This window comes from Rhododendron vialii, chromosome 7a (assembly GCF_030253575.1).
Source record: "Rhododendron vialii isolate Sample 1 chromosome 7a, ASM3025357v1".
NCBI classification, from domain to species: Eukaryota; Viridiplantae; Streptophyta; class Magnoliopsida; order Ericales; family Ericaceae; genus Rhododendron; species Rhododendron vialii.
In genome coordinates this window covers 30,443,989-30,471,478 of record NC_080563.1, presented here as the reverse complement: position 1 = coordinate 30,471,478, position 27,490 = coordinate 30,443,989, and the positions used below count along the sequence as shown (strand labels likewise).

The window sequence follows — 27,490 nt, the reverse complement described above, 5'->3', positions numbered from 1 at the left end:
AGAGAGAGAGAGAGAGAGAGAGAGAGAGAGAGAGAGAGAGAGAGAGAGAGAGAGAGAGAGAGAGAGAGAGAGAGAGAGAGAGACTCCGCTCCGCAACTAAAAATAAATACTTATTTTTTAAGAAGATAATTTCAAGCTAAAAAATAATATATTTACGTAAATAATTTTTCTAGCAATATGGATCTTGATTGGTAGATCGTATCAATATCTTTTATGTCACGCCCTCGATTTTTAATATAAATAACAATACCATTTTAAATACAAATCCTCACAATAGTACATACGGTACCCCAAATTACAACATACAGTTTCTAAATCTCACAATTTTGTCAACTGATACAATATTCCAAATTTGAGAAAATAGTACAATACAGTTTGATTTACAAGGGAAAGACAAGTTCTTCAAAAAATAACTTTAGCCTGTGATGTCTGCATGCACTTCACACCCTCCAAGACTGTGTCCATGTAGTGTACCTGAAAATGGTAGGTTGAGCTACACTAGCCCAGTAGAGAAATCTATACTCAAGCTATATGAAAATGCGATAAAGTATGCACAAAGAGTGAAAGAATTCGATAAGTGAACATGAGAAACACGAGTTTATCACAACGAAAGACAGACTACGGCCAAAGAGTTTCAAACAACTTGTAAGTATTCCTAACCGTTCACATGTCATGTAGAAACATTATTGAAATCACATTAATCAAACGTACTCACAATAGGTTCACAACCATTTCGACACTTCTCATAATCTCAGTCACTCTGCATTTCCACCCCTTGCGTTGCAGTTTGCATTTCCACCCCTTGCGTTGCAATCAACATCACCCAATATTTCGGTCTTTGCATTACCACCCCTTGCGTTGCAATCTGCATTTCCACCCCTTGCGTTGCAATCACATCCTCATTCCAATTCTCAATTACAGCCAATCAAATCCCAATAATCATACAGCTCATTCATCAAACGCTTCTCTAATCTCATGACACAATGAAGCACATCAATCAAACTGACTTATAGGTCAAACACGCATCGACAAGCACATGACAAAGTACTCCAAACGATCAATCATAACAGAATATCGACTAGCAAATTAGTACATGCCTTTTTCTCTTTGTACATCACAATATCGTACCAACTCCATAGTGACTCTACAACATACTACTCGCTAATATTGATTACTTAGATTTCATGGAACGAGCGCCAAAGGAGTTTGAAGGATAAGTGAATCGTGCAGACACGCATTACTATGCTACCACTCGGATCACTAGAAAAGCTCACGTCTACCAACTATACTTCCCACAACGTCTCACTTAGCCTTCGGTACTCCTAAATAACCTTACATCACATATTCTATTTACCACGACACTAAGATTACGCTTAACGGGTAACGAAAGAATTAGAATAATCATTAACTCATTGGAACATGAGTAATCAAGTTTTGGAATGGTTTAACGATGTTTAAAAGGGTGTTAGAAGTGATTGGGAGTCAAAACAAACGAACGAGAATCAACGGACCAAAACTGTCCCAGAGAGCAGTCACTGTTCGACCATTCATTAAATATTCCATACTCGACATTTTTCAATGATTCCAATGCCAAAAGATCACCAACTTACCAATCTTTAAAACCCATAAGGACCCGTAACCAATAGTGTCGTTTAACCATAGTAAACGATGAAAAACGCAGCTTTATACACTGCCCAGATTTTCAGATTTTTGTTCAATCTTCTAAAAATCATTATAAATCGAGTTCTTAATATTTTTGAGTGATTCCAGTCCCAAAAGTTTCGCGATTGAACAAAGTTTGAAAAACGAGAAGGAACCTAGTCAAATCTGCACTCCAAGGGTGGTTAAACAGGGGTTTACCGAGGTTAAATGATTCTGTCACGCAGAATGACACATCTCCACTCAAACAATCATAACTTTCTGTGTACTAAGAGTTTTAAGACGATTCCAGTGGCCAATGAAAGCTAACTTCAGGACCTTCGAACCAATATAAAATTTTCATAAAACGGACATCGGACGAGGAAGTTATGGCCGTTCGAAGTGGGCTGAAACCCAGAAAACGAGACAGATTGCAGACCAGTATTCTAAAAATCACCATAAATTCAATTCTCAACGGTTTCGAGTGATTCCAGCGGCATTGGAACGGGCTCTAAGTCTACTCTATTTCATACGAGGAACCCAAAATTTAATTCCGAGCTTAAGAAGGCATAAAACTGCAAAAACGAAGACCCTGTTCTGCAGATTCTCAAAAATGGAAGAAACAACCTCAAACAACGAAACAAGGCACGATCTAAGTACATAAACACCGTATAAACGCATAACGAGAGTAAGAAATCCCTACCTCATGGGTTTTGAGCAAAACCCCAAAGATCCGAGCGAAACCGAAACTCCTACGTGATCCGATCGTAATTTTTCTTGGATGGATAGGTAGCCCTCGTTCCGTAGAACAACTTTAATTCTCGGACTTTGTTCGGAATCATACTCCATGGAGGTGAAATTGAGGAGAGAAGATGAGGGAGAGGTGAGAGCTAGAGAGAGAGAGTGTCGGCCGAAAGAGAGGAGAAATAAAGGAGAGAATATCTCCTGGGAAATAAAAGAGTGGAAAAGATGGGAAAAATTATCCCATGCTCTCACTTCACAAACGCACACATGCACTTCTCACCTAATCATATCCTTATATCCTTTCACGAACACGTCACACCGTAAATCCACACCGTCTATCTTGACAAGTCGTACTATTGCAAAAGAAAGAAAAAAAAAATACGGCCTAAAAAATACAGGTCTCTACATTTTATACGGTGCAAAAAAATAATTTTTTTTTTAATTTACATTATTTTTGAGTTTGAAAATGTAAAATAAGTACTTATTTTGCCACTTCTCATTCAAAAATAAGAAGGGTCATTCCACAAAACCCAAATAAAAAATTTATTTTACATTTTCAAACTCTAAAATAATGTAAATGAAAAAAAAAATTCAATTTTTTTTGCATCGTATTAAAGATCTCAATGAGATCTATCAAACAAGATCCATAGTGGTAGAAAAATTATTTGCGTAAACACATGATTTTTGAGCTTGAAGTTGCCTTATACAAAAAATAAGACTGTTGCTATGATAATAAGCGCCGGGGGAGGGAAATCGTACCGGCGGCCGCGCTGGGCCGTCTCCGGTCACCGGACGGCCGATCCGAACCGGCTAAAAATTTTAAAAAAAAAAACCGAGTGGGCATGCGCGGGAATCAATGGCATTCGAGGTGTGTAGGGTGCTTGATCCGAGCACCCATTTTCCGTGTATATATGATCAAGCACCCTACACGGAAAAGAGGTTCTCGGATTAAGCATCTTACACACCTCGGATGCCGTTGATTCCCGCGCGAGCCCTCTCGGTTTTTTTTATAGAATTTTTGGACGGCTCGAATCGGCTGTTCGGTGGCCGGAGACAACCCGGCGAGGCCGTTGCTACGATTTTCCTCCCCGGCGTCCATTGGTACCTAAGTAAATTTTGAAAAAATAAGTACCACCTTCTTATTTTTTTGGAACAACCCTTATTATTAGACAAAAAATAAATTCTTATTTATTTTCTGGAACGGGGTCTAAGAGAAAGAGGAGAAATAGCAGGGGAGAGGCTAGAGAGAGAGCGAGAGTGCGTGTGAGGTAAGAGAGAGGAGAGAGAATGAGTGGAGTGGAGTGGAGTGCAGTGCAGAGGAGAGAGAAAGAGTGGGAGTAGTGCAGTTAAGAACAGAAAAGCTACGTGCACAGCAAGCCTGTGCAACATAGATTCCTTTTTCTCCCGCCTCGGGTCACACAAAGATGTTCGGAGCCGCTTATGCCTAAATTCTGAAGTGATTTTGGGTGTTTTATTAACGCCTCTAACGATATCGAACGAAGCTCATTTTTTACAGAGATCTTAGACGACATATTTTGAACAAAATGAACGACTCCGATTATCTTTGTGCAATCCGAGGTGGGAGAAAAAGGGATCTGTGCACAACTGCTGTGCACAGCTCAGTTAAGAAAGAGAAGGAGAGGACGCGCGCATGGGACCAAAAAGGAGAGAGAAACAGAGAGCGGAAAAGCGCGTGTAATTGGTTTGTTCATACTACATACATACATAGTACATGATAAAGGGCCGCGGCCCAAATTAAAAAACCCCAAACATTCAAATTCAAATATTCAAAAGGGGGGAAAATATACCCTCTGTCATCCCTCCCTCTCTCAACCCCTCTCTCCCTCTGTTTTTCCTCCAAAAACAACACACCCCCCCCCCCCCCCCCCCCTCTCTTCCGTGGAAATTAAACGCTCCCCCTCACTCTCCTTCAGCGTTTCTTAGTTTAAATCGGCCGGACCGAACTGCGGTTTCTCCTTCAACACGTCGGCGGCGGTTTCGAATTTTCAGCCGACTAGTTTTGTTCGGAACCAATTTCATCCGATTCTGAGGTAGTTTGGAAACTTTTGTGAGTTTGTATGTGTGTTTTGGCTTTGGCTTTAATCGATTGCTTTATAATGGCCGTTGAATACATTGCCATTGTATTTTCGACTCGTTTATAGAAAACAATGATATTGTTTCTTTAGCAGAAGGGGCTCCCAATTCCAGACCTCGTTTGCCTACAGAAGAATCACATCAACGCCGTCTTCTTCTTCCTTCCTACACCCGCACTTGACTTTTCCACTGAAACAACAACCAGAGAAGTATGACCAATCGAACACTGGACTCTCTTCCCCCAACCGAAACCCTAGAAATCAAAACCGGCCTCTCCCTGACCCCGCGCGTCAAACTCCTCCTCTCCGTCCACCGCGCCGACCACTCCGTCAAACCCCTCCACGAGTGGAAGCTCAAGCGCTCCCTCATCGGCTTCCTCAGAGCCTCATTCTCCGTCACCCTCTCCGACGACGACCACATCGCCGTTAAAAAATTCAAGGACGCCTAGAAGCGCAAACACGAGGGCTCCGTCGCTTGCGGCGCTCTGTTTATAAGGGATCTTGGGTTTCTGTCGAAGCCTTTTTCGAGGTTGGGGGTTGGTGGTGATGGGAGAGAGGGTGTTGAGGAGCTGGAGAGGAAGTTTGTGGAGTGGAGGAGAGGGGTTGTGGAGAAGATGAGTGTTGCTGTGCCGGTTACGGATGATTTTGAGGGGATGATATTGTTTCTTTTGCTAGTTTGCTTTTGAATTCGACCTTTTCCACTCTCCGAAAGGTAGCACAGATTGAGTTTACTTCGTAGTTCTGGTAATTTATTGTAGTTCTCGTATTTCAGAGGTTTATATAAGAAAGGTGGGAACGGGTCGGTTTCATCGGTATGACTCTTATCGTTTGCCTGATCTCACCTCTTTTGTACAGTTTCTAGTGAGGAGCCAATTTTTTTTATCTCGCGTCTCTCACGCCAACCTGAAATCCCCGAATTTCTACTATTTATATATAGAATATAGCGACGTTGAAGGAAGCTCCGGCTGTGAAGTCTCTAAACAAATCTACCGGTCGCAGGCGATTTGTGGTAATCTCTCTAACAAGCTTTTTTTTGTGTATGTGTTCGTTCTTATTTCCCTTCATATCTTCCTTCTGTTTCTTAGCCACAAAATAGAAGTAAAGAGTATTATTATTTCCAGTGTTTTACACTTGTATTTGTCATTCTTTTATTTCTGATGATTGGCACATGGTATTAAATGTGTTCGGAAATTGGATATTATGTGCAGTTCAAGACACTCTAAGCGCCTTGAGGAAATTGATATTGATGTATTCCGAAATCTTGATCCTCTCAAGTCTGAGCCCTCCGATGGGTCCTCATTTTTCCGAGACTGTCTTGTGGAATGGAGGGTACCTTTTTCTTTAGGCTCTTTTATGGGTGAATTGGAAATTGTTTGTTGTAATTGTAATTGTTGAGAGAATGGCTGAATTGAGAATTTGAGCTCTTGAGAATATCAAACAACGTGCTAAAAATGTAACAGGTCATTTGCATCAATTTAATGTCATGTTCAATAAGAAAGATATTAGGGCTTTTTTTGCATCAGTTCATTATACATGTTACTAGATGATGTGTTACACCTTGAATTATTTAAATATGGATACAATTGTTAACTTAGTATCCGGAAATCGTAAACTTTTTGTATACCTATGAAAATGTGTTTGTAAATTTCCGTGTATGTGTTGTGTCATGTCCTAATTTGGAGAAGATATTCGAGTTGTTTGTCCATATCCCTTGTATTCATGTCTGTTTTCTTAGCTGGTAACATTGCCTGTATGCTTAGTGCTTACATATTAGGGAGTTCATGCTTTTCACAAGAGTGAGATTGAGTACTTTGTATTTTTGGTATTTAGAGTTATGTATATCATTATAACAACGAAAGAATCAACCTGTAGTGCTCCATTGGCAGTGATTGAGTTCATGTTTAATTTGTGTTTGTTTTGTATACTTCAGCTTGCTAGTATGTTGGTACTAATGTTTGTATTTTTTAACTGTTATTATAGGATTTTGGGGTATTATGCTAATTTTGTTTTGGGCTTTAAATGGGGTAATTTTTCACGCGAGCTTTGTCTATGTTTTCTTGGTCAAACTTGATCCTTTGATGTGCTCAATAAAATCTCCAAGTGTTCGATTAGTTGGCTGCCAAGTGATGCAAGAAGTGTATATAGTTTTATTTTTTCCAGAGACATGAGGCCATGCTTAGCATTTATGTAAGGCATTGTAGGTTTCCATAAGTGGCTGTATTTATGCTCTATGTTATCATTGTTTCATGTTTGTTATCTTAGCTATTGTTCCAACTATCCTAGAATTTTAGTGCTTCAATATTATGTAGAATACATTTTTTTTTTGGAGATCAAAATTTGCCAGTTTTTATTTTTAGTCTCCTTGTCGTGCAACTCGTGTAAATTTCTTTACTACCATGTAGGAATTAAACACTGCAGAGGATTTTGTTACTTTTTACGAGGAAATGATGCCCTTGGTGCAAACATTACCCCAAATAATACTGCACAAAGAATTGACACACTCGGAACTTCTTTCGAGATTGCAAATGGGAGGGAGACTATCACTTGAGCTCATTCTCAGGTATCACAAGATGGCTTCTGTTAATTTAGTGTGTTCAGATTGATGTTTGAGAGTATGAATTGAAATATTCCTGAAATTCATGTTGTATATGTTTTTTCTTACTGTCTCTTCTGTTGCTCGATTTTTAAACTAGCTTATTGACTGCAAATGATTACTTAAAATTATTCATCCTCATATTTTCTGTAGACTTAATGCTCACAAGGAAATATAGGTTTCGTGACTCGCATTATGAGGATTCTTTTTAATACATTATTTTTTGCGTGTGCATTTGCACGATTTCCCAAAAAAGTCGAGCAATTTGGGACGGAGGGAGTAGATAATGACTGCCATGGAGAGCTTGAAAATAGTATGCTTCATGCCCTTTTTCCTTGAGTGAAGCCTTGCCCAATCAACCTCTTCAGTCGAAACCATAGAAGGCCTACAAATCCCATCTTTCAACAAAAAATACCTCAGATTTTGGGCAAAGTAAGGACAAGAGAACAAATTATCGTGGGACTAGTCTTCAGCAATCAGCATAGCACAACACACATTGGGCTGAGTCCTTGACCCCTTAGTTTTTGAGTTTGTCCGTTGAGGAGAGTCTTCCTAATATTGCCATCCAAATGTTATGGCCCATGTGGGAACATGGTGTGGGATCCAAGCAACATTAGACGACCAAGTATCCGTGGGGACTGGGGAGTCCTAACTCTAAGAGCATTCCAAGCTATTTTCATTGAGAATTGACCATTGGTCCGTTGGACTTTAAATTCCAAACAAATCTGCTAGATTGATGGATTTGAGGTTTCAAGGAGATGGGAGTGTTGGCCATAATTTCCTTTGTCACAGTGTTTCTTTGTCTAGGCCATCTCCAGTCATTATGATGGATTATATAGGACACTTTGGGTTGCAATCCTTAAGAACTCTGAAACCTAGACAACCCTCTTCTTTTGGTTGTCTAGTCTTGACCCATTTTGTATTCGGTATTGATTCCATGTGATTAAAGCACATTGGTCTATTTTTCCTTTACTCATGGAGCAAATAAATCACATTTTCATTTGTCACTTGACATATAGAATTTAAACAGTCCCAATACATATAGTTTGCTATGGTTTGAACCTTTATCTTTACCAGTACCTTTCAGATCCAGGCCCACATTACAAAAAGTGTTAATATCTAGACCATATGATTATGCAGAGTAGGCTCCATTTGGTTATAGAAGTTTCCGTTGTGGTTAAAAGAATGTATTTTTGTATCTTTATTTTCCAGTCTTAGAATATTTCACTTCAATGCATAGCAAAATTTTGGTGAAAGATTGGAGTCCTACCACAGGTTGATGGTAGCATTGTCTAGAGATCTTTTGGAGCACTTTCCCTGTGAGTTCCTTCTTGACTTGGATTTGTATATCATTATGGTGTTATGTGTTAAGCATCGTGTTTTATTCTTCCGCATATCTTTACATTTACTTTCGTTTATTAACGGTTTTGATTTTTCGCGTTGATTGTTAAGGAAATTTCCTCTCCTTTGATTTTATAAATGAAAAGATATAGTAGTTTTGTGTGATTCTAGTGAAGTTGTTGCTTATAGTTACGTTAGATATGGATTTCTCTTTGTTTAACATAATATTTTGCACTTGGATATCATGCCAGCTTTCTACAGCGAATAGTTGATTCTCTAGTATGTCTTCTCAAAAGTGGAGCTGATAGAGAACCAAAGATAATTGAGCAGGTATAACCTAGAATGTTCGTGAACATAAGTTATTTGAATAATCATGATGTTTGATTGCAGAAATATCTTGATTTATTTGCAGAAATATCTTATCTGAGATGTTTTCCATGTTCTCAGGTTGGTGAACACCACTTCTATTATCATTGTTCATTAGACAAAATGTAAATGTATATGTATATGTCAATTGGTACAAAGGTGATCCTCCATTATTCTTTTGAAGCTAAGGAATGCGGAAAAAGGAGTAAGGATATAACTTTGAATCATATTCAATACTATAATTTTCTTTTACCCAAAAGAGAAATTTTTGGGATCGGGTTTGGGGTTTATGAGTTTGTGTTTGATCACGTTAAACTTCATTAATATCCCTACAAGAAGAATTAAGTGGCTGTTGGATGTTGGAAAAAAGGGAAAGACGAGTTAATGATAGAATCGACCTTGTTTGTTTTGGGGTCTCAAAACCTTGTGCACAGTCTACGATAAATTTTCTCTGTCTCTCTCTACTCATTACTCTAAAAAACCTCCCTCAAAACCCAAACTGAATAGGGTAAGTTTCTGAGGCTGTGTTTGGTTGTGAGTTTAGTTTAGTTTAGTTTTGGTAGTAGGTGGAGAGAGAAACAAAGTAATAATTGAAGATAGGGGTAATGATTGGAGAGAGATGAAAAAGTAATAATTGAAAAAATAGGGTTATGATTGGAGAAAGAAATAGGGTAATGATTGAAAACAAAACTAAAACTAAACGGTCAACCGAACAAAGCCTGAATCATTTGAAGATATTTGTATGTGAAATATTTCTTTAGTAAATGTTAATTGATGGTAGCAATTTCTGTGGCATGTAGTCAGAAGCTTAAATTTTAGGATACTGGGGTATGTGTCCAAAAGTTGGGTATGAGTACTGGGAATCATGAACACAAACTTACATTGCTGATTTTATAATCTTCTTAGATCACATTATGATTAAGTGGCAGATTTGCATTGCTAATAATCTCGTGAGGATCAAAGGTTTGTACACTTGGATCTGTAATAATACCAATCAGAACAATGGTATCTTTGTTTTTTTATGGTCCCTTTTTTTTTTTTTGTACTTTATCGTATTGAATCACCCTTGGAAATATCTCTTTGTATGGTCATTAATTTTTGTGGAGACTTGTATATATTGTCACTGTACTCGCCCTGTTGAAGGTTGACAGCTAAATTAAGATACTATCCCAAGGATTAATGTATAAGAATTTATGGCAAAGCTATGAAGCACCAACACCTTTAGAGGTTGAAGTATTGCAGTGTTGGACACGGGGACACAGAGGAGACACGTATGGGACACGTCACATGTCGTGTCCCATAATTTAATTTAAATTTTTTAGAGGGACACGGTTATGGACATGGGGGGACACGCGGGGGCAAAGTTTAATTTTCAAAAAAAATTGTGGGTCAAACTGTAATTTTCAAAAAAATTGAGGGTCAAACAGTAATTTTTTAAATTTTTTCAGGGGGTCAAATTGTAATTTTCAATATGGTTGTGTTGAACTTATGGATGTCTTGTTTTGTTTGAACTTTGAATGGTGTTGAAACTATGGATTTTTTTGTTTTGTCCACATTTTGCCATTGAAACTTGGGAAAAATTGAAAAAAATATAAACAAATAAATAAATATACAAGTGGTGTGTCCCCTGGCGTGTCTGTGTCCCCAATTTTTTAGAATTCCCGTGTCTTTCTCTGTGTCTGTGTTTGTGCATCATAGAGTGGCAGAGGCAATGGCATTCTTGTTGGGAAATATAAAGATTGACCTGATTGAAGCTTGTGAGTTTTCACTATGCTTTTAAGGCTATTGTGTGTGCACATCTTTTACTTAAATAGTTTATGAATCCCTGGCTAAATGGAATGCCATTGGGGAGCAGCGGTTTAGGTCAAAAGAATAAAAAAAGAACAAGAAGTCGTTGTCTTTGTTTAAATAGAATGAAACATCTTACTACAAACTGCTACAGCTTTGAAATTGGAAATAAGATCTTTCGAAGAGTTGTCCGTCCCTATTGCGACCAAGAGGCTGTATTTAATTTGATTTTACTTTAAAAAGGGTTTCCATCAGAGCCGACAACAGATGTAAGATGAAATGTATGAGGGATCATATTTAACTTATGAGTCTTGCTTATTCTTTTTTGATGACTAAGTCTTGCTTACTCTGATTTGGTGGTATGGGTAGGAAACAGTCAATCCTTCAATTTCTTTTGGCACATGAAGTGAAAATATATTCTGACTAGAGGGTGGGATTCTAGACTTCGATACCTAGTGGATGTAAATGTGTATTCATGGTGACAACGGGTTCAAATTGAACTTAGATTGATACTTGATATGGTTAGTTAACACCCATCACCTGTTACTTCTAGTTTGGATTCGCGTGTAGGTAAATGAAAATTTGGGTGCAATCATATTGTTACTGAATTTGACCAATCCAATCTTATTACATTCTTTTCCCTCTTTTCTGATGGTAGTTTTATTCAACACTAAGGAATGATTTCTCTTTTTGGTTTTCTTTTTCACTTTCTTGGTCAATTATTTGTTTCCGCAAAAGCCTTGCATATGACTATATTAGATTCACTTGCGCGGTTCTTCTTAAATTAACCCTCCATGAGTGACCATGTTTATGTGTTAGGAATCTGGTTACTATTAAAATATATCAAGGATACTTCATCAGCTAGTTAATTTGTTGATATAATGCTTCCCTTTGCTAGCAAAGGGAGTTCAAGATTGTGGTTTGTATTTCATGAATATTGATCTAGACCTCTAATGTGTGCTTTCTGGCATTTTTGACTTCTTTTTTTTTTCCATTAGGAGCTTGCTATCCTGTCTTGCAGATGCATGTGTGGAAGCTTTGAAGGTAATTCATCAAATGATACAAAAATTAGGAAGTTAAAGTACAACAAAATTGTGAATGCAGTTTCTCCACTTCTTACTTCCGTTAGTCTAGATGTAAGGATGTTTGTCTGTGATCTTCTTGATACTCTTGCTGAAATTGATTCTTCTCTGGTTTATGTGGTAAATTAGACCTTTTTCTTTTGTTTTATGTGTTGTCACTGGAGGAACTTTGAGCAAATCTTATTGTTACGCCCTGACTTTTCTTATACCCTGTATTATTTTCCTGTATGAAAAAAATGAAAATAGTTTTTCCTTGTTTGATATGGGTTTGACTCTGTAATTGTTAATGTTGTGTGCATTATAAGTACTCTTGCCGTTATAGTAATTCTAGAAATTCTAAGTTTGCTTTTTGTCTAATATTCCGTGTTAGGGTAATATAATGTAAATTATTATTGCTATTATATTATATGAAACTTATTTTTGTCCTTATCTAAATAATCTATCCTTCTACTGGTTACTAGCGGTAAGATGGGTTAGTGGTAGTTTAGTTGCAGTTTTGGAGTATGTGTACATTAGACTAGGATTTTATTGTGATATAACGTGTTTGGAGAGGGAGAGAACAATAGTGGCGGTTGAAGTCTCGAGGTAGGTGCAAATCTTTGTTTTGTCTTAGGTAATAATTCTTTTCATCTGTTTCTTTTCCTCCAATTTATACCGTTTGGCGGAATGGACAAACCCTTGAGTTGGAGATTGGTTTATGTCATTATATTTGAGAGAGAGAGAGAGAGAGAGAGAGAGAGAGAGAGAGAGAGAGAGAACACGATGGTAGTGCATCTGATAGTGTAGTGATGCGGTGCTGGTGTGCATAGTGGAGTTGATTAGTTGTGGGTTTGTTTAGAGTTAATACAATAACTTCTCCTCTTAGAATTTCGTTTTATCTTTGATATGGAGGCTAGGAGTTTGGGTGCTTTTGGGCTATAAAAGTTAGGCAATAACTGGTAGATTTTGGACAAGCACTTTGATTTACTTTTGGGAGGTAAAGCTTGAGGTGTGTGGTCTGGTGGTTAGACCTTTAGGTGTTAGTATAATAATAGGATTTGGTAATTTAGTTAGACTTTAGATTGATATTCATATGTGATTTAATTGTGTACATGCTATTCTCTTTTTTTGTGATCAAGTTGCGTTGTCTTTTCATTGATGAAATGTTTATTAGTTAAGGGGGGTGGGGCGTGATTTACACTCTGGAAACCCAAAATGTAGATCTGGGGAGTTCACGCTTCTTTCTTTCTTTTTTTCCCTTCTCCTGAACGTCTCTCTCTCTCTTTCTACCCTCTCACTCACGATTTTTTCTCTCTCTTTGGAATCTTTCTCAAACGCAAAATTCAAAAAAAATCCACACAAATCTTGAGATACCGTTTTATTATGTGCATCTGCTAGAGGTTTTAGTCCCTAGAGTCCTATAGGCATTTGTGAGAGGTTGTTATTTCATTGGATTAGCAGACAATAGGTACTTGTTGACGCAATATTTTTTTTCTCTTTCTATTGGAATTTCGAGTGTAGTTTTGGATGAGTATGTAGTGTAATATTTTGGAAGATTAAATTTCTTACCTTGATAAAACTTGGTTGAACGATGATGTCATTGAATATGAGGGAATAGTAGGGTTGCTCCTCGATTATCAAAAAAAATAAAAAAATGGGGGAATAGTACTACTGATGGTATGATAGTATGTTTTAGAGATTGATTTAACAATCATACATAGGGGATTACTTCAGTTAGTTATTGAGCTTTGGACCTAGTTTTCTTAGGTGAGTGTCTACTTAGGTTTTTCCGTTTGGAACTTTCTCTAGATTGTTGAGATTCTTGATTTGCTTGCACGTTTAGTAGGCTCTCTCTGCTTTTGATACCCTAATGAAGTTATGTCCTTTTAGATGCGATCAATACTCATACACAATCAAATGAAATACTAGATGGAAATGTTTATTGGAGATGGACAGTATTAAGTATTGATAGGACTCATGTGTTGAGGTAATTATTCAAATAGAGTGATTTCATTGTCGAAATTGGCGGATTTTCTTGTCATTTTGTTTTGTGGATATTGAATTCTTGGTAGTAGATGAATAAGTTTTTGTATTATACGTAGGGCTGGATCGATTGGTTGGCAATGGCCATGGTATTTTAGGATGTGAGTGTTCGTGTTGCTTGAATATGGGAATGGATTATATAGGGTTGCATTTTGGTGATACCGTGATAGAGTTGCCAAGTGGAGGCATGTAATGTTATTGTTGTTATTTGTCTTGTGGTTGTGGAGATTTTGGGAACAAGAAGATTGTGTGGTGGTACACTTACGAGATTAGACTTGCTGTTATGAATCAGTCATGTCGGAATGATAATGGACTATTATTGATCTAGATTGTTTGTGGTTATTTTTGGGAGTTCCTAACTTCTATAGTGCAAAAGGGAAAGTTTCACTTATGGTCATTGTGTATTGGTCACTTGAAGAATTTTTACTGGAGCATGTAAGCGAGTTAAATGCGTTATGGTTTAGTACAAGGAGTTAGACTTGGAGATGTTAGGTGTTTGGAGGTGGTCTTGTGGAATATAGGTCGCAATTATTTGAGCAGAGATATTGAGATTTAATTATGTTGATCCATTATGTTAATGACTATTGAAATTTTCTGATTGAAAAGATTGTAGATACATGTGTTTGACAGTATCATTAGTGTTTCTAGAACTTTGGTTAATGTGGTCGGTATAAATTGCACAAAAAATAGGAGTTGTAGTCCTTCGACCCTTGTCGGGTATGTGGAAGTCAAAAAATAATTTGGAAGGCCCATTGTACTCGATAACTCGACTTGAATTTGATCATGTGTTTGGTTTTAGGTGAAGACTGGATTTGAGGATGATTCAACTAAATGGTTTTGAATGGTGTGATGTGAGAACCTCTAGTTGATTAGTAAAAATGATTAATATTGGCAAAATGTGATCTATTGAGCGATAGGACTTGTGACACGGAATCGAACATCGATGTCTTGGGGTTTTATGAGATAAAAATAAGATAGATTTGTAATTCGAGGTTGAATGTATAGTATTAGTTAGAAGTAGAAGTACTCATTAGTGCTTGGCTTGTTTGGTTTGGGCTAGAATTAGTTTGTATTCTTTGCATGACTATGGCGATTTCAAATTTGATTGATGACTTGGTTACTTTTCTTCTTTTTTGTTTTGAATTTGTACTCTTGGGTGAAGTTTGATTGTAATTTCATGCATACTTTTGTTGATTTGCTGATGGTTTATTGTTGTGGATGGTAGTAAGATGTTCCGGGGGAATGAAAATCCACTTTGGGAGGACTCATATGTACTTTCAGAATTCAACTATTATGTAGTTAGATGTAAAAGAGAGAATCTCATAGCCAGAAAATGGACATTTGACCTCTACATATCAGGATGGAGTAAAGTAATTTGACATCAAGAATTGTAGCCGCACTACTCTTTTTGTATGACATTGGCAGAGAATTGGTTTTAAGAGACTTCCTCTGTATTAGTCCTAAATTGGAGTGGTCAATTTTTTATGGCAACTAGTGCGGTGGGTTTGAGAGTTCACTTAAATTGTTGTGTTGTAAGTGTTGTGTACGAAAAAAAGGGACCAAAGGCGTGGTTTATTGAGAAGTTAGATTCATGGAATTGGAAGAAATATCAAAAGTTTTGAAGTGTAAGGACTTTCGTGGTGGAGATTTTGTATTCATACCTTAGCGGACTATACATTATTGTTGGCTAATCGGCAAATTGTAGGCTAGGATTCTTTTGGGCAGTTTCGTTATTATAATTTTGGTTTTACTTTTTATCTTGAAGGAAATTCCTTATAGTAACGTCTATACATATGCGCAGTGATTTCTTTGTAGATATACTTATCCTTGGTTGTGAAAGGAAAAAAAAAATACTTCAATTTAGTTCTGGGGTGATTTGTGTTGGTTTGGAGGATTTATATTTATATATATGATGAGGAGATAGAGAAGTTGCTTTCAACATACATGGTATTTTTGGTAAACATAGCGGTATCAGATAGTAAGGGGTTGATGAATATGAAGTCTTTTCATTGTCGTCTTTGAGTCCTTGTTTCTACATCCTTGGGAGTTGATGAATAAACCCGATTTTTTAGATAGGCATTTGCTATAATACACCGACACGGATACCGACACCGACACCAACACTGACACGGGGACACGGGAATTCTAAAAAAATGGGGACACGGACACGGCAGGGGACACACCACGTGTTTATTAATTAATTAATTAATTTATATAAATAAATAAATAATTATAGTTTGACACCCAGAAATTTTTAAAAAATTACAATTTGGTCCCAATTTTTTTTTGAAAAAGTACAATTTGACCCTTATCTTTTTTTAAAATTATAGTTTGGCCTTTCAAAAATTACAATTTGGCCTCTGCCTTGTCCCCAGCCGTGTCCCCCTGTGTCCACCTAAAAAATTTATATTAAATTATGGGACACGCCATGTACGTGTCCCCGAGGTGTCCCCGCCGTGTCCCTGTATCCGACATTGCGATACTTCGACCTCTAGAGGTGTTGGTGCTTCATATGGCATTTGTCTCGTGTGGCCATTTCTGTTGGAGTATTTGTTTGGTGTTGAAATAAGTAGTCCTTATTTAGTGATCGGTGATCCTCAAAGCAAGGGAGTATTCTGAATAGATTGGAAATACAAGTTTGTGATGAAAAGGGTGAGTTTGTGGATTGTTGAGTTTTGAATTCCGATATAACTTATAAGATTGGAAAACATAATCCTTGGAAAAAAAATTACTCAATCTGTCTCCTAAAGGATGACAATTTTGGAAACTTGTGTCATTTTTCATTGCTTCTATTTGTCAATCCATAATGTTTTTCATGAGTTTGAAAATTTTATTGTAGAACTAATTGAGAACTATCAAACAAGATTGGTATTGCATATTTATTGAGATCAATATTGAAAGACATAAGGAATTGAAATTGACATGGATATCAAAAATTGACATCCAATTTGGGACGGAGGGAGTATTTCTTTTGCCGGAGAAGAGATATCAATGTGGTAGTTGCTGATGCTTTAGTTCAAGTGAGGGATGAGCATTGGGTTGGTTTGATATATTTGAATTTTCATATATCTTAGGGTAATTGGTATATTGGTTAGTATTGGGACATTTGCGTTTGAGGTTAGTTACATGTTTAATGTCATACAATGATGGAAAACAAATAAGTTCTAGAGGTTTGGAATTTCTTAGATGACTTGATACCATAAGTTAAGGTGATCATTTTAGTTGATAAGACTAACCCTTTTTTAATTTTTGTAAAAAATTCAAAAAGTGAAGTTAGTAGCAGCCAGAAAATGACTTTAGTAAATCCACCCTTTGATAATTTTAGTGTGGATTGGCTTTCGAATTATTATTAGTTTTTGCTAGTATCCTAGTTTCTTATAAAACCGTTGAACTATAGTCAAATTAACCTGAATATGATTTCTAAAGCCGAAAGGGTGAGCATGTGAAATTTCAAAATTTTTAGTCCAATTCATGCCACCCTTTGCATGATCCATATTATTAAGGTTGCTATTATCTAAATTATTTTTCTTTAAATTGGTTTACTCTTATTTGCCCTTTGACGCATGCTCGCACTGTTCTTTGTTGGCCATGGAGTCAGCTTTGCTCGCATATCTTGTCTTTAAATTTTATGTGAAAGTATGTCGATGCAAGGACAGCATCTGTTGTTAATCTCTGTTTGAAACCGGTATAAGAAGAGTCATGGTTGAAGTTGCAAAGAACCTACTGGTAGTAAGAAAATTTGGTGTCAGTACTTCACTATGGTATGTTATGAGAGGAACTTCGTCACAATTGCATTCAAGAGCTAAGCAAGTGTTGCGATTACTTGTGCACAACTCAATACTTGGCAATGGCATTGGTGTCAAATTTGCGAAACGCAAGCTCTTTTTGTTAGATTTCCGCACATGTGGTATTTATACATTTCTAATATATGTAGTTACTTCCTGGTGCATACTAAACTAATTTTTTCCTTGTTATTCATTTAATCTCAGGATGATCTGCTAATTTTTTCCTTCTTATTCATTTAATCTCAGGTTGATCTGCTACGATTAACTCCTTCTGTTCTGAACTACATACCAATTCTTGAGAATCCAACTTTTTTAAGGGGCCCAAAGAATTGCTCTTAAGAAGTTAAAGATTCAAAACTACCATGGTGAGTTTTTTTGTTATTTTTTAAAGTGTCACTTGAATTCAAAAAGATGAGGGCAATAATAGAGTTTTTTAGGTTTCGGCACTTTGACTTTTCAAGATGGACCACGATTTTGTGACATGAGTAAATGAAGAACTGGACGGATAATTTGGGATGGAGGGATTACTTGCCAAAATAATTTTGCTGTTTCCATGTTTGATTTGGACGAATTTCCTTAATTTTTTCCATGTAAAAGAGTTGCTTTCTAAATCAAGCTTTGGCAGCTGTTCATGTTCATATTAGGAGCTGTTTACCTTGATTGACTCAACTTGTCCCAATTCCAATTTTGTTTATTAATATGTTGCAAGTCGTCATTGACTTGCACCTTGTAACCTACATGAGTGCTATCTCTCTCTCTCTTTCCCCCCGGTGTAGTGTGTTTGGGCAGCCTCACAGTTTGTTCTTGAAGTTGTAAGTGCTAGCTTCCAAAGGATATGTGAGGAGCTTGAGCCTATAGTGTTGAATCTGATAAGGGGTTGTTTATATGAGGAAATTAGGGCTGCTTTATCTAGTGGATTATCATTGCTCCTCGGTTGCCTGTTGTCACTGTTGATTTCTACCGTTCAGATTGATTATATCCGGAAAACTGAAGGTGGACGATCAAGTAGTTTTGATTTGTTTGTGCTTTTAATGGTTTTATGGTATGTTGCATAGATGTTATTGTGCTTATTATACGGAGAATTAATTGTTCTTTTTATTTACAGATTACCAATTGATGCTCCAAGTAGCTGGGATGCTTATGTAGAAGTGCATCTTGCTGGGATTGTTCTTCTTGATGGGCTCCATTTAGCTGATAACGTCTCAGTTATTTCCATTGTTTCTGTGCATTGGGCTCCTGTATTTAAGTTAAGGAAGTTAAGGTATTGCCTTCATAATGGTTTTTGTTTTCATTCCATGGGACTCCTTTCCCTGTTTATTAATTTCTTCCAGCCTTTTTTATTTCGTCAACAATTATTCGTTTGTCTTTGACATGTATGACTTGGTTTTCAGTTTGCTGACTTTTATCCAACAATTGCTACTAAAAGATCCTCGCATAGTCCATGCATACAGACAGATTATTGTATGCTAATTTTTTTTTTGTATTTTTACTGTAATGTACCGGATGCTTGTCTAATTTCTCTTCGGATACTAATGATCTTGGCCTTTCAAATTTGATTCCAGTGCATTGAATGATATTATAAAAACTTCAGAGGAAGAAGTTATTCTTTTGCTACTTATCTTCTGTAAAAGAATGCAAGTTCAAGTTCAAAGCCCCAGCTTTCTAGATGGAGCATCTGGAGAATAGGTTTCAAGGATTTGCATTCAGTTGGATGCTTTTTGCTAGTGGATTGATTGAGATTATCTATGAAATTGTGCATGGTGATTCATCAATCAACTTCAGGAGAGTAAATTGGCTTTGATGTGGGGAATCATAAGCTGCTATCCTTATTTGAAAAACATCCAAACAAACTCAATCCTTATTTACTAGATTTTGTGGATGCACTCGATCAGTTTCTTGTGATAGATGCTGGAAGGTCATGTCATCCTCTTCATGTAGACACTGACACAACATTCAACAGAGAAGTGAATGTAGTGTGGTAAGCTGTCTCCACTCCGCATTAGAGTATAGATGAAATAAATAAGTACCCATTGAGTTGTTAGTAATCATAGGCCTTCATTTTTTGATATTCATTTTTATGGTTATGCGCACTTGAAAGAATCTGGTAAAGTTGAACGGCTATTTTGGTTTGCTGCTTTAAAAAATTAGTTAGCTTCCAATTATTTAATTTCGAATATATCTTTTCAATCTAGTTGCACCGGCTCTTGCATATATCTTAGTCTACAGCTGGCGATTAATTTCAAGTTTCTTAGACCATATAGCATAGGAGGGTTTAATAGACAAACTTGGCATATCCTAATTTGTGCTGCTTTCAGTTCCTATAACTAATTGTGTTCTGGTACCTTCATCAGAGATGATGAAGTTGTCAAATTTTTGCGACTGGCTGCTAGATATAGGTCATCGTTACAGATTTTATCTGCTGTTGCTGACTTTTTTGGATTTGATGAATGGGTAGGGTTTTAGAACCTTTTGTGCTGTTTATTCATCATTTATCTGTCGTCAGTGCATATTTTTTGCTTGTGAGAAGACTCAACTTTTGTTAACCTTTTTTGAATCATGCAAAATTAAGGTCTACTGTTCAAGAAGAAACCAGCAGTGTTGGATTGCATCCAGAACTTAAAGTGGAGAAGGCTGCGGAATCATTGGGTATATTTGCTAAAATTTGTGCCAGTCCGACAAACTGATCCGTATTTCCACTCCAAGAATATTATCCAATTATCAACTTCTAAATTATGAGCATTCTCCTAAAGAAGAGCCCGCACAGGAAAATATTAAAACTGAAGTTCCTTAAACTTGCTTTCCTGATGACCGGAGCTGTAATGTATGTATTTCTTCCCTCGTTACTACTCCTTTTTATCATCATGCTGGGAGTGATTTGAGGTTGATTTGTTCTAATATCAGATACATCGTTGCCTCCCCTCAATTGAGGATACACCTTTTTTGGTTACTACCACCAGGAAAGTAATCTTTTTGATTTCAAGAATACATATGGGCCTTTCTAGTGCAAGGATACTTGAAATATATATGCCTTCTGTTTTGTATGTGATAATTGGCGTCTTCCATAACATATTTAGCTCTCTATGGGATCCTGCATTCGATTGCCTGGCAGTTCTAATAAGCAAGTATTTTGATGTTACATGGGATTGATTTGTTGTGTATCTGGAACAATGTCAATCTAATTTTCTAGCATCTAATGGTCAATCGGGCAGAAGCAGTAGAGTGTCTACTAGGAATTCTAGTGCTATGTGGCATCTTTTTTTCGTTACTTTTTCCACCATGTTCTAGATACATGCATGTTGAATACCGAAGAAAAATAGTAATTCCTGGTATTTTACTTGATTTGTATTCTGACAATTTAGTTTCTTACCTGGATTTTGCTTTTCAGGTTTAATGGAACGCTTCCATTTCACTACAACACATCTATGCTTTCCCGGCACTTGTTGCCCACGTTTGTTTTAAACCTCGTTTACCCCCTTTATATTCGCGCGTGATATGAAAAAAGAAGCGGTGCCTCCATTTTGGAGTTTAAGATTAAGACGTGAAAGTTTTCCCCCTCTTATACATTGCGCCGAATGCCGCTCGCATCTCTATCCTCTCTCTTTCTCTCGATCGATTTTGTGCATCTGGGTTTGAAACTTTCGTTAATCGCGTTGGGGTTTTCCAGGGATGGCGTCGTGGTGTGGTGAAGCTGGGCCGGTAGGGCTGGGTGAAGGTGGGTGGTCTATGATTGGTCGATTTAGGGTTCATTGTTTTGATTTTGCAGACTGATTTGGTACTTTTCATTCTCGCGGCTCGCGCAGAGAGAAAATTTCCCTAGTGCTCGAATCGCCTCTTGCCTGTCCATCTCTGTAAGTCTCTCTCTCTCCTAACTACAGCTGGTATATCTCTCTCACTTTATGTTTCTCTCTTGATATTTCTCCGTCTCTTTTTCTTCCCCAGCAGATTTGGGTTTCATTGTTCGGGGTGAGGTTTTTGTTAAGGTTTCTGGGTTTGGGTTAGGACGCAAATAAGCTGGATTTCTATGCATATCAATGAAGTTGCATACACATTGACTTCTGTGAGCTTATTGTTTCTTACTGTGATCTAGATTTTTTTCCTCAAGTTTTTTGTTAATATGTTATCGTAATCCCCAATTTACTTTTTCGTATCTTGAAATTTCTACATCATTGCTTTTTAATTAGATTGATGTTTATTGTTGTCTATGGGCTTATAGGTTTATGTCCCTTCTCTTTGGGTAAATAAGACCCTTTTTGGCAAATAAAACCCAAGATTAATGAGCCAAAAGGCATATTGGGGAAAAAATGTTTTGATATTTTTGGAAAAGGATTGACACCTATTTGCTCATTTTGGCTTCTAAAAGTTGTTTTGATATTTTTAGAAAAGGATTGACACCTATCTGGGCTGATAATTGGGATCTCCGTAGGGGTGGTAATTGGAGTTCTTTTGGCTTTATTTGAACTGTTCTGCGTTAGGAACCATAGGAGACGCTTGCAGATAGGGATTAGTACTTCTAAAAGTTGCAGATAATTAGTACTTCTCAATCTGCTTTAAGGGAGGTGATCCTTGTACAGAAATATCGCAGATAGGGATTAGTACTTCTCGTGGGGTCGTGATTGAAACATTGTGAGTTTATGTATAAGAACTTCGGCTATAAAAGAAAGGGTAGTTGACATGTATAGTTTCATATGGACAATTTGGGGCTTTAACTTATTCTCAATAGAGCTGAAAGAATTCGCTGACGCTAACATCATACACCTTTGATCAATGAAGTCTACAACACAGTGTGGATGCTTTAGTTTTTATGCTTGTGGAGTTCTTTTTGGTTTCTTTCTACTTAGTCTTACAAGTTACATCATAGCTGCAGTTTCTGACTTCCTTTTTTAAACAAAAGCCAAACATACTTTGACTGGTTGCTAAACAAACTATCATAGCTTGTTGTCTTTTGATTTTGATCTTTTGGTTCTGTTTGTGGTGTTAACTTGTATTTTTCTTATGAGGGATCTCCAAAAAGCAACTTGTAATTTTACTACCTTGATAGGTCAAGGGAGCTCAGATGTCAACTGGCGAGATAGTTGCTGTTAAAGTGGTTGCAACTAATTCAAGACAAGGGGAAAAGGAGTTCCAATCTGTGGTTGGTGGTTATCGATCAAATACTTGAGGCATGTGGAGTTCAAAACATATTACCATATGCAACTTGCTTAGACAGACGTGTCGTGATGTTAACGCGTCAGGTGATTCACTCTTTAGTTGGCAATTTAATTTCCTAAAACCCTCTTTACTCTTTAGTAGTATTTTTTGATGAATGACACTCTTTGAACAGTTAAAGAAATTGAGAAACTGCATCTAAACAGAATCAAAGTCGATTTTGACACTAGTTCTGAGACATTACTTTCTCCAATATAAATGCATCTCACATAGTTCCTGAGGTCTTTAGCTACCTCTATTTGTTAACATGTCATGTTATTAGGAGGGTTGCATCACAGAAACCTTGTGAATCTGGTTTCCTACGCCATATGTATTTAAATTCAGTTCTCTTATTAGACGCTTTGGAATGTTGAATTTATCAATAGCTCCTGTGAATTCAGCAATATTTCTTCCCACAGTGAGGTCAATGACAAGTTTTCGATCTTATTAGAACCAATCCAAGCCCAAAATTTACTTTGCATTATGCAACTGATGAGCATATTTTTTGATTTTGTGACAGGGAAATCTTGTTAGCAATAGATGTTCTGGGTGATCATGCTCTGGTTTGTGTGTGTTTAAGATCTTATTTCACATGCTTAGTATCACTGCACCTTCATAACTGAAGGAAATTTCAAACCTTGTTCTATTTCAGCTGTGATAAATGGTATGAGAGTTTGTTGAACAGAATGTAAAACCAACCATGTAGGGATGGATCTTTTAGATTTTACATGTTTCTGGTGTTGATTACTTTCGTTCTCTTATACTCGCAGATATTCTACTTCATTGGATTTGGATTTGGCTTTGTTCCCCCTTGAGTCACTGATCAGCATCTGTGTTATCCAGGTCTGTTTATTTGACTTCAACTTGCTGGATGGTTGGAAAGGGATGGTTTCAACTTTCAAGACCGTGTATGAAGTTGGTCCGGATTCTAGGTTCCAAGTGTGAGAATGATGACCAGTATTACTATACTATTGGTTAGCGGAAAGAATATTTTGGAAGCTCTATCTGTATTATTTTTCTTGTATTACTAGTAGTAAAATAATGAGATATAGTATGTGGTTCGATAGACAATTGTGTAAATGATTTTGAAGGTGTGTTTCATTTGGAATTATCGAAGACAGATTTGTAGGATATATTTCTTATGTGTTATTTTGACCGGGGAGTGAGCTAGCTATGAGCAGATGAAGAATTTTTTTTTTTTTAAAATAACTATTCCCGGTGTTTTTAAAAATGTGGGTAATTCCCTCTCCGGTGATGGCGACAATGCTTGCCGGAAAACATTTGCCGGCGTTTATAGAAAAATGCAGAAAACATTATTAAACGCCGGGAAGAATTCCCGACACCAATATCGGGGACGTTTGCCAAAAACGCCGGGAAGACTATTGCCGGCATTTATTTGACCTTTGCCAGCGTTAAAAACACCAGGAATACCTTGATTTGTTGTAGTGTTTGTATTCTTGAAATTTAATTTCTTACCTGGATTTTGCTTTTCAGGTTTTAATGGAACCCTTCCATTTGTTTCTTTCTCCTCTGTCTGATAACAACCCTTGCGCAACAGTTTTGTCCTTGTTGATTCGATCTTTGCAAAAAGTTCCTGCTACCATAGAATCTCACTCGCGGCAACTTGTACCTTTGTTCCTGAAGTTTATGGATTACAATGTCGATGATTTTGTCTGGTAATTATTTTCTGGTTATTGTGACTTCTGATTGATTGTTGTAGTTTTTCTTCCAAATGCAAATTTGTGTAGGTTTTCCCTCTGTATTTGTAGGGAAATTTTAGTTCTCTTTTTTATTTATTTATAAAATTGCAGTGTTGGATCATTCAATGCACAGGCTGAATGGAAGAATATCCTTAAAGAGTGGTTAATATTGTTGAAAACGCTTCGAAATCCCAAGACTTTTAACATGAGTTAATTTCTTAAGGATGTTCTACAATATAGGTTGGTAGAATCTGGTTGTGATTATAAATGTTCATCTAATTATACCTAGTTCATTATCTTTCATGCCATGTCATGTGGGCTCGAGTTAATTATTGTATCCGGAGCTTGGCTATTGGTTCGTGGATCTGAACATTTAAATATTTTTGTCTTAGACACCATTCTAGCATAAGATGACAGAAATTAGTAATGTGCTGAAAATTAAATGGGATTTTGAAGATCGGGATTTCTGTCTCTTTCGATGTGAGAGGCTGGTCTTTACTTTCAAATTGTTGGGAACCACCCATAGTGGTGGGGTTTTTGTACAACACCCAAAGTTAGGGGTGTTGTATGTATTTTTGCCGGAGCCCCCCTGTATATATATCTTGTAAACCCTTTTTAGGGGTGGGTGATAGTGGAACAATGTGAGGGAGAGGGTGAGAAGAGTGTGGAGGGGCCGGTTGTGGCTCTCAGAGAGTAACTAGTTGTTGTTCTCAGAGTGTTTTCGGGTAGCTTTGTATATATGTGATTTATATACGAGTGAAAATTTTCTCTCAATCTCTCGTGTGTGCATGTGTTTTTGCTTGTTTGTTTGTTGTGTGTGTAGGAGGTGTGGATCGGGGTCGGTCTCGACCAAACACAAATGATGTTAGGTTTGGAGATCGAAATAAGTTTGGAGGATCTAAGTGTCTTACTTGGATGTAGCGGTTGGACTTATATCCGATAGCCTTACCCTTGTCACATTGATGTAGGACAGATGTGGAATAGGATTAAGGAAGCTCAAACACAAAGAACATGGGCTGTTTTGGGGTTGTGAACAATAAACAGTGAATGGTATTTTGTAAAAAGTAGGAGAGGAAGGGTTAAAGAAGGTAAGGTCTAGGCATCACACTTAGAAAACCCTAGGCATCACACTTAGGGACTCTTTAGTATCACACCAAAGAAAGATTGCATCACACAATCTATGAGCTTGAAACGTACTCAATTTTTATTCTAACTCATCATGATTTGCTGTAAGGGTTACAATCTTAATTATACGCATTTCAACTTGACTCTAGATCAATAAATAACCTTCAACCAACGTTAGACTCCCAAAGATACATTGAACATAGACTCTTTGACTGCATTAATGATATGGAAAAACTAATCAACTAATTAACTATTTGACTGCATTTCACATCAATGACATGGAATAACCAAATGACTATTTGATCAACTAATTGATTGTAAAGACTTTGACTAGAAATTAAATAGACATTTTTATTTGACTAGAATCCAAATTCACTTTTAAGAATCCAGCCCATGTCTAGCCAATATTCCAAGTTGGCCCTATTCACAAACATATGGAATAACCAAATACCTGTGACCTCTTTGTACGGACCACTTCGCACATCTAGCGGACTGCCGGACCCAGGTACAATAGGGATAAAAGAGTTCATGTAACACTGACGTTAGATGTTTTAGTCCCAAATCCTAGAACCCAACATAGTAATTGGTCCATGACTGGCAATAAAATTCCTTTTGGTCTTTTTTTTCAGGCTTCTTAATGAAAATGATGCTGAGATATGGATGATGGTTCTTGATTGCGTAGTAAATTGGAAAGATGATTTCTTATTTCCCTATGATCTGCATCTTAATTGTCTGATCAGATCAAGGAGTTTGCGAGAGAAACTAACGACGTGGAGCTTGTCCAAAGAATCTATTCTTATTGAGGAAAGTCATAGAACTAACCTTGTACCTTTAGTTATCCGAATTTTGATACCAAAAGTCAGGAGACTGAAAACACTGGCCTCTTGAAAGGAATTTTTTGATCTTCTAAGATTTTAATTGTACGGGTTTTCCATGATATATTTTCCTTTTCTGTTTTGCTCTGTTTTTTCATTTGCCGTATTTGTTTATTTATATTTATATTTTTATGTAAGATGACGTGTTTGTGCTTATTTATGTTTTTTCAGGATACAAGTGTTCATGATCGAAAGGCGGTTCTTGGGTTCATTGCTCAACTGGACGTTGATGAGCTTTGTCTTTTCTTTGCCCCGTTAATAAGGCCGTTGCTAAGCATTTCACAAGGATTAAATGGGATGGATGTTTGGTTCTGGAGTTCATCTGAACGTTCTAAAAAGGAAGTTGACTCATTTAGTGTTTTGAAGTACTTCACCATAGATAACACGTTGGCCCTTTCTTGGAAAAAAGAGATGGTTTTTTGCATGTAATTGAAGATATTCTTGGTGTTTTTAATGAGTTGCATGTTAAACCATACCTTAACCTGATAATGGGATGCGTTGTCCGCATGCTGTCGAGTTGTGCATCAATCATTGACCGTGGAAGTAGTGGATTTCCCGTAGTGGAAATACCTTTCAGCTTTAGAGATATGCATGAAAGAGGTGGGGGAGCGGAAAATCATATCATGGTACCTTCAATAAATCTCTACTCTCTTGATGTATTTGTGTATTTGTATTTGCATTTTTGGCGCTCGTGTCATGAATTTTTCTTGCGTATATTTTTACTTTAATTATGGAAGTTTGCGATAGGATTACATGCCGGAATTAAAATATGGCATGCACTAAACTAACATTTCAACTGTATGCAGACTAGCACAGCTGCGAAGCATCTCAAGGAGTTGAGATTGTTATGCCTGAAGGTAAATTCAGTGGTTCTGAATAAATATGATGACCATGAGTTTGGTTGTGAATTCTGGGACGTTTTCTTTGATTCAGTGAAACCTTTAGTTAATGGTTTGAAGCAGGAAATTGCTAGTTGTGCGAAGCCAAGTTCCTTATTTTCTTGCTTTCTTTCTATGAGTGGAAGCTACAAGCTCGTATGGCATAGAGAGAAAGGTATTGTCCCGGATATATTTTCGATTCTCACTGTCCCAACAGCTTCTGAAGCCATTTTATCACGTGTCTAAAATTTGTTATGAACCTATTGAATCTTGACA

At 37.0% G+C, this 27,490-nt stretch overlaps 1 protein-coding gene and 1 long non-coding RNA gene across 6 annotated transcripts in view; one reads left to right on the top strand and one right to left on the bottom strand.

Moving 5' to 3' along the window:
- Positions 1 to 228: 228 nt before the first annotated feature.
- Positions 229 to 2,581, bottom strand: LOC131332239 (uncharacterized). 2 transcript variants are annotated; one of them, XR_009201631.1, is made up of 3 exons: positions 2,342 to 2,546; positions 716 to 967; positions 229 to 474 (listed from the first exon to the last, which is right to left on the bottom strand). It is a non-coding gene; the product is annotated as an uncharacterized LOC131332239 (long non-coding RNA). The 2 variants fall into 2 exon arrangements; XR_009201632.1 differs by lacking the exon at positions 716 to 967 and having other exon boundaries at positions 2,342 to 2,581.
- Positions 2,582 to 4,342: 1,761 nt separating this feature from the next.
- The window catches only part of LOC131332237 (U3 small nucleolar RNA-associated protein 20-like), a 56,890-nt gene continuing 33,742 nt past the window's right edge, over positions 4,343 to 27,490 (top strand). The window contains exons 1-7 of one of the 4 annotated variants that reach the window (XR_009201628.1): positions 4,344 to 5,187; positions 5,331 to 5,484; positions 5,684 to 5,804; positions 6,878 to 7,035; positions 8,661 to 8,739; positions 8,822 to 8,856; positions 11,585 to 12,396. Coding sequence is in view for 1 of the 4 variants with exons in the window: in XM_058366338.1 (XP_058222321.1) it covers positions 19,900 to 19,903; positions 20,022 to 20,098 (81 nt within the window). In the remaining 3 variants the exon portion in view is untranslated. The other 3 variants (XR_009201627.1, XR_009201629.1, XM_058366338.1) reach the window with 3 other exon arrangements.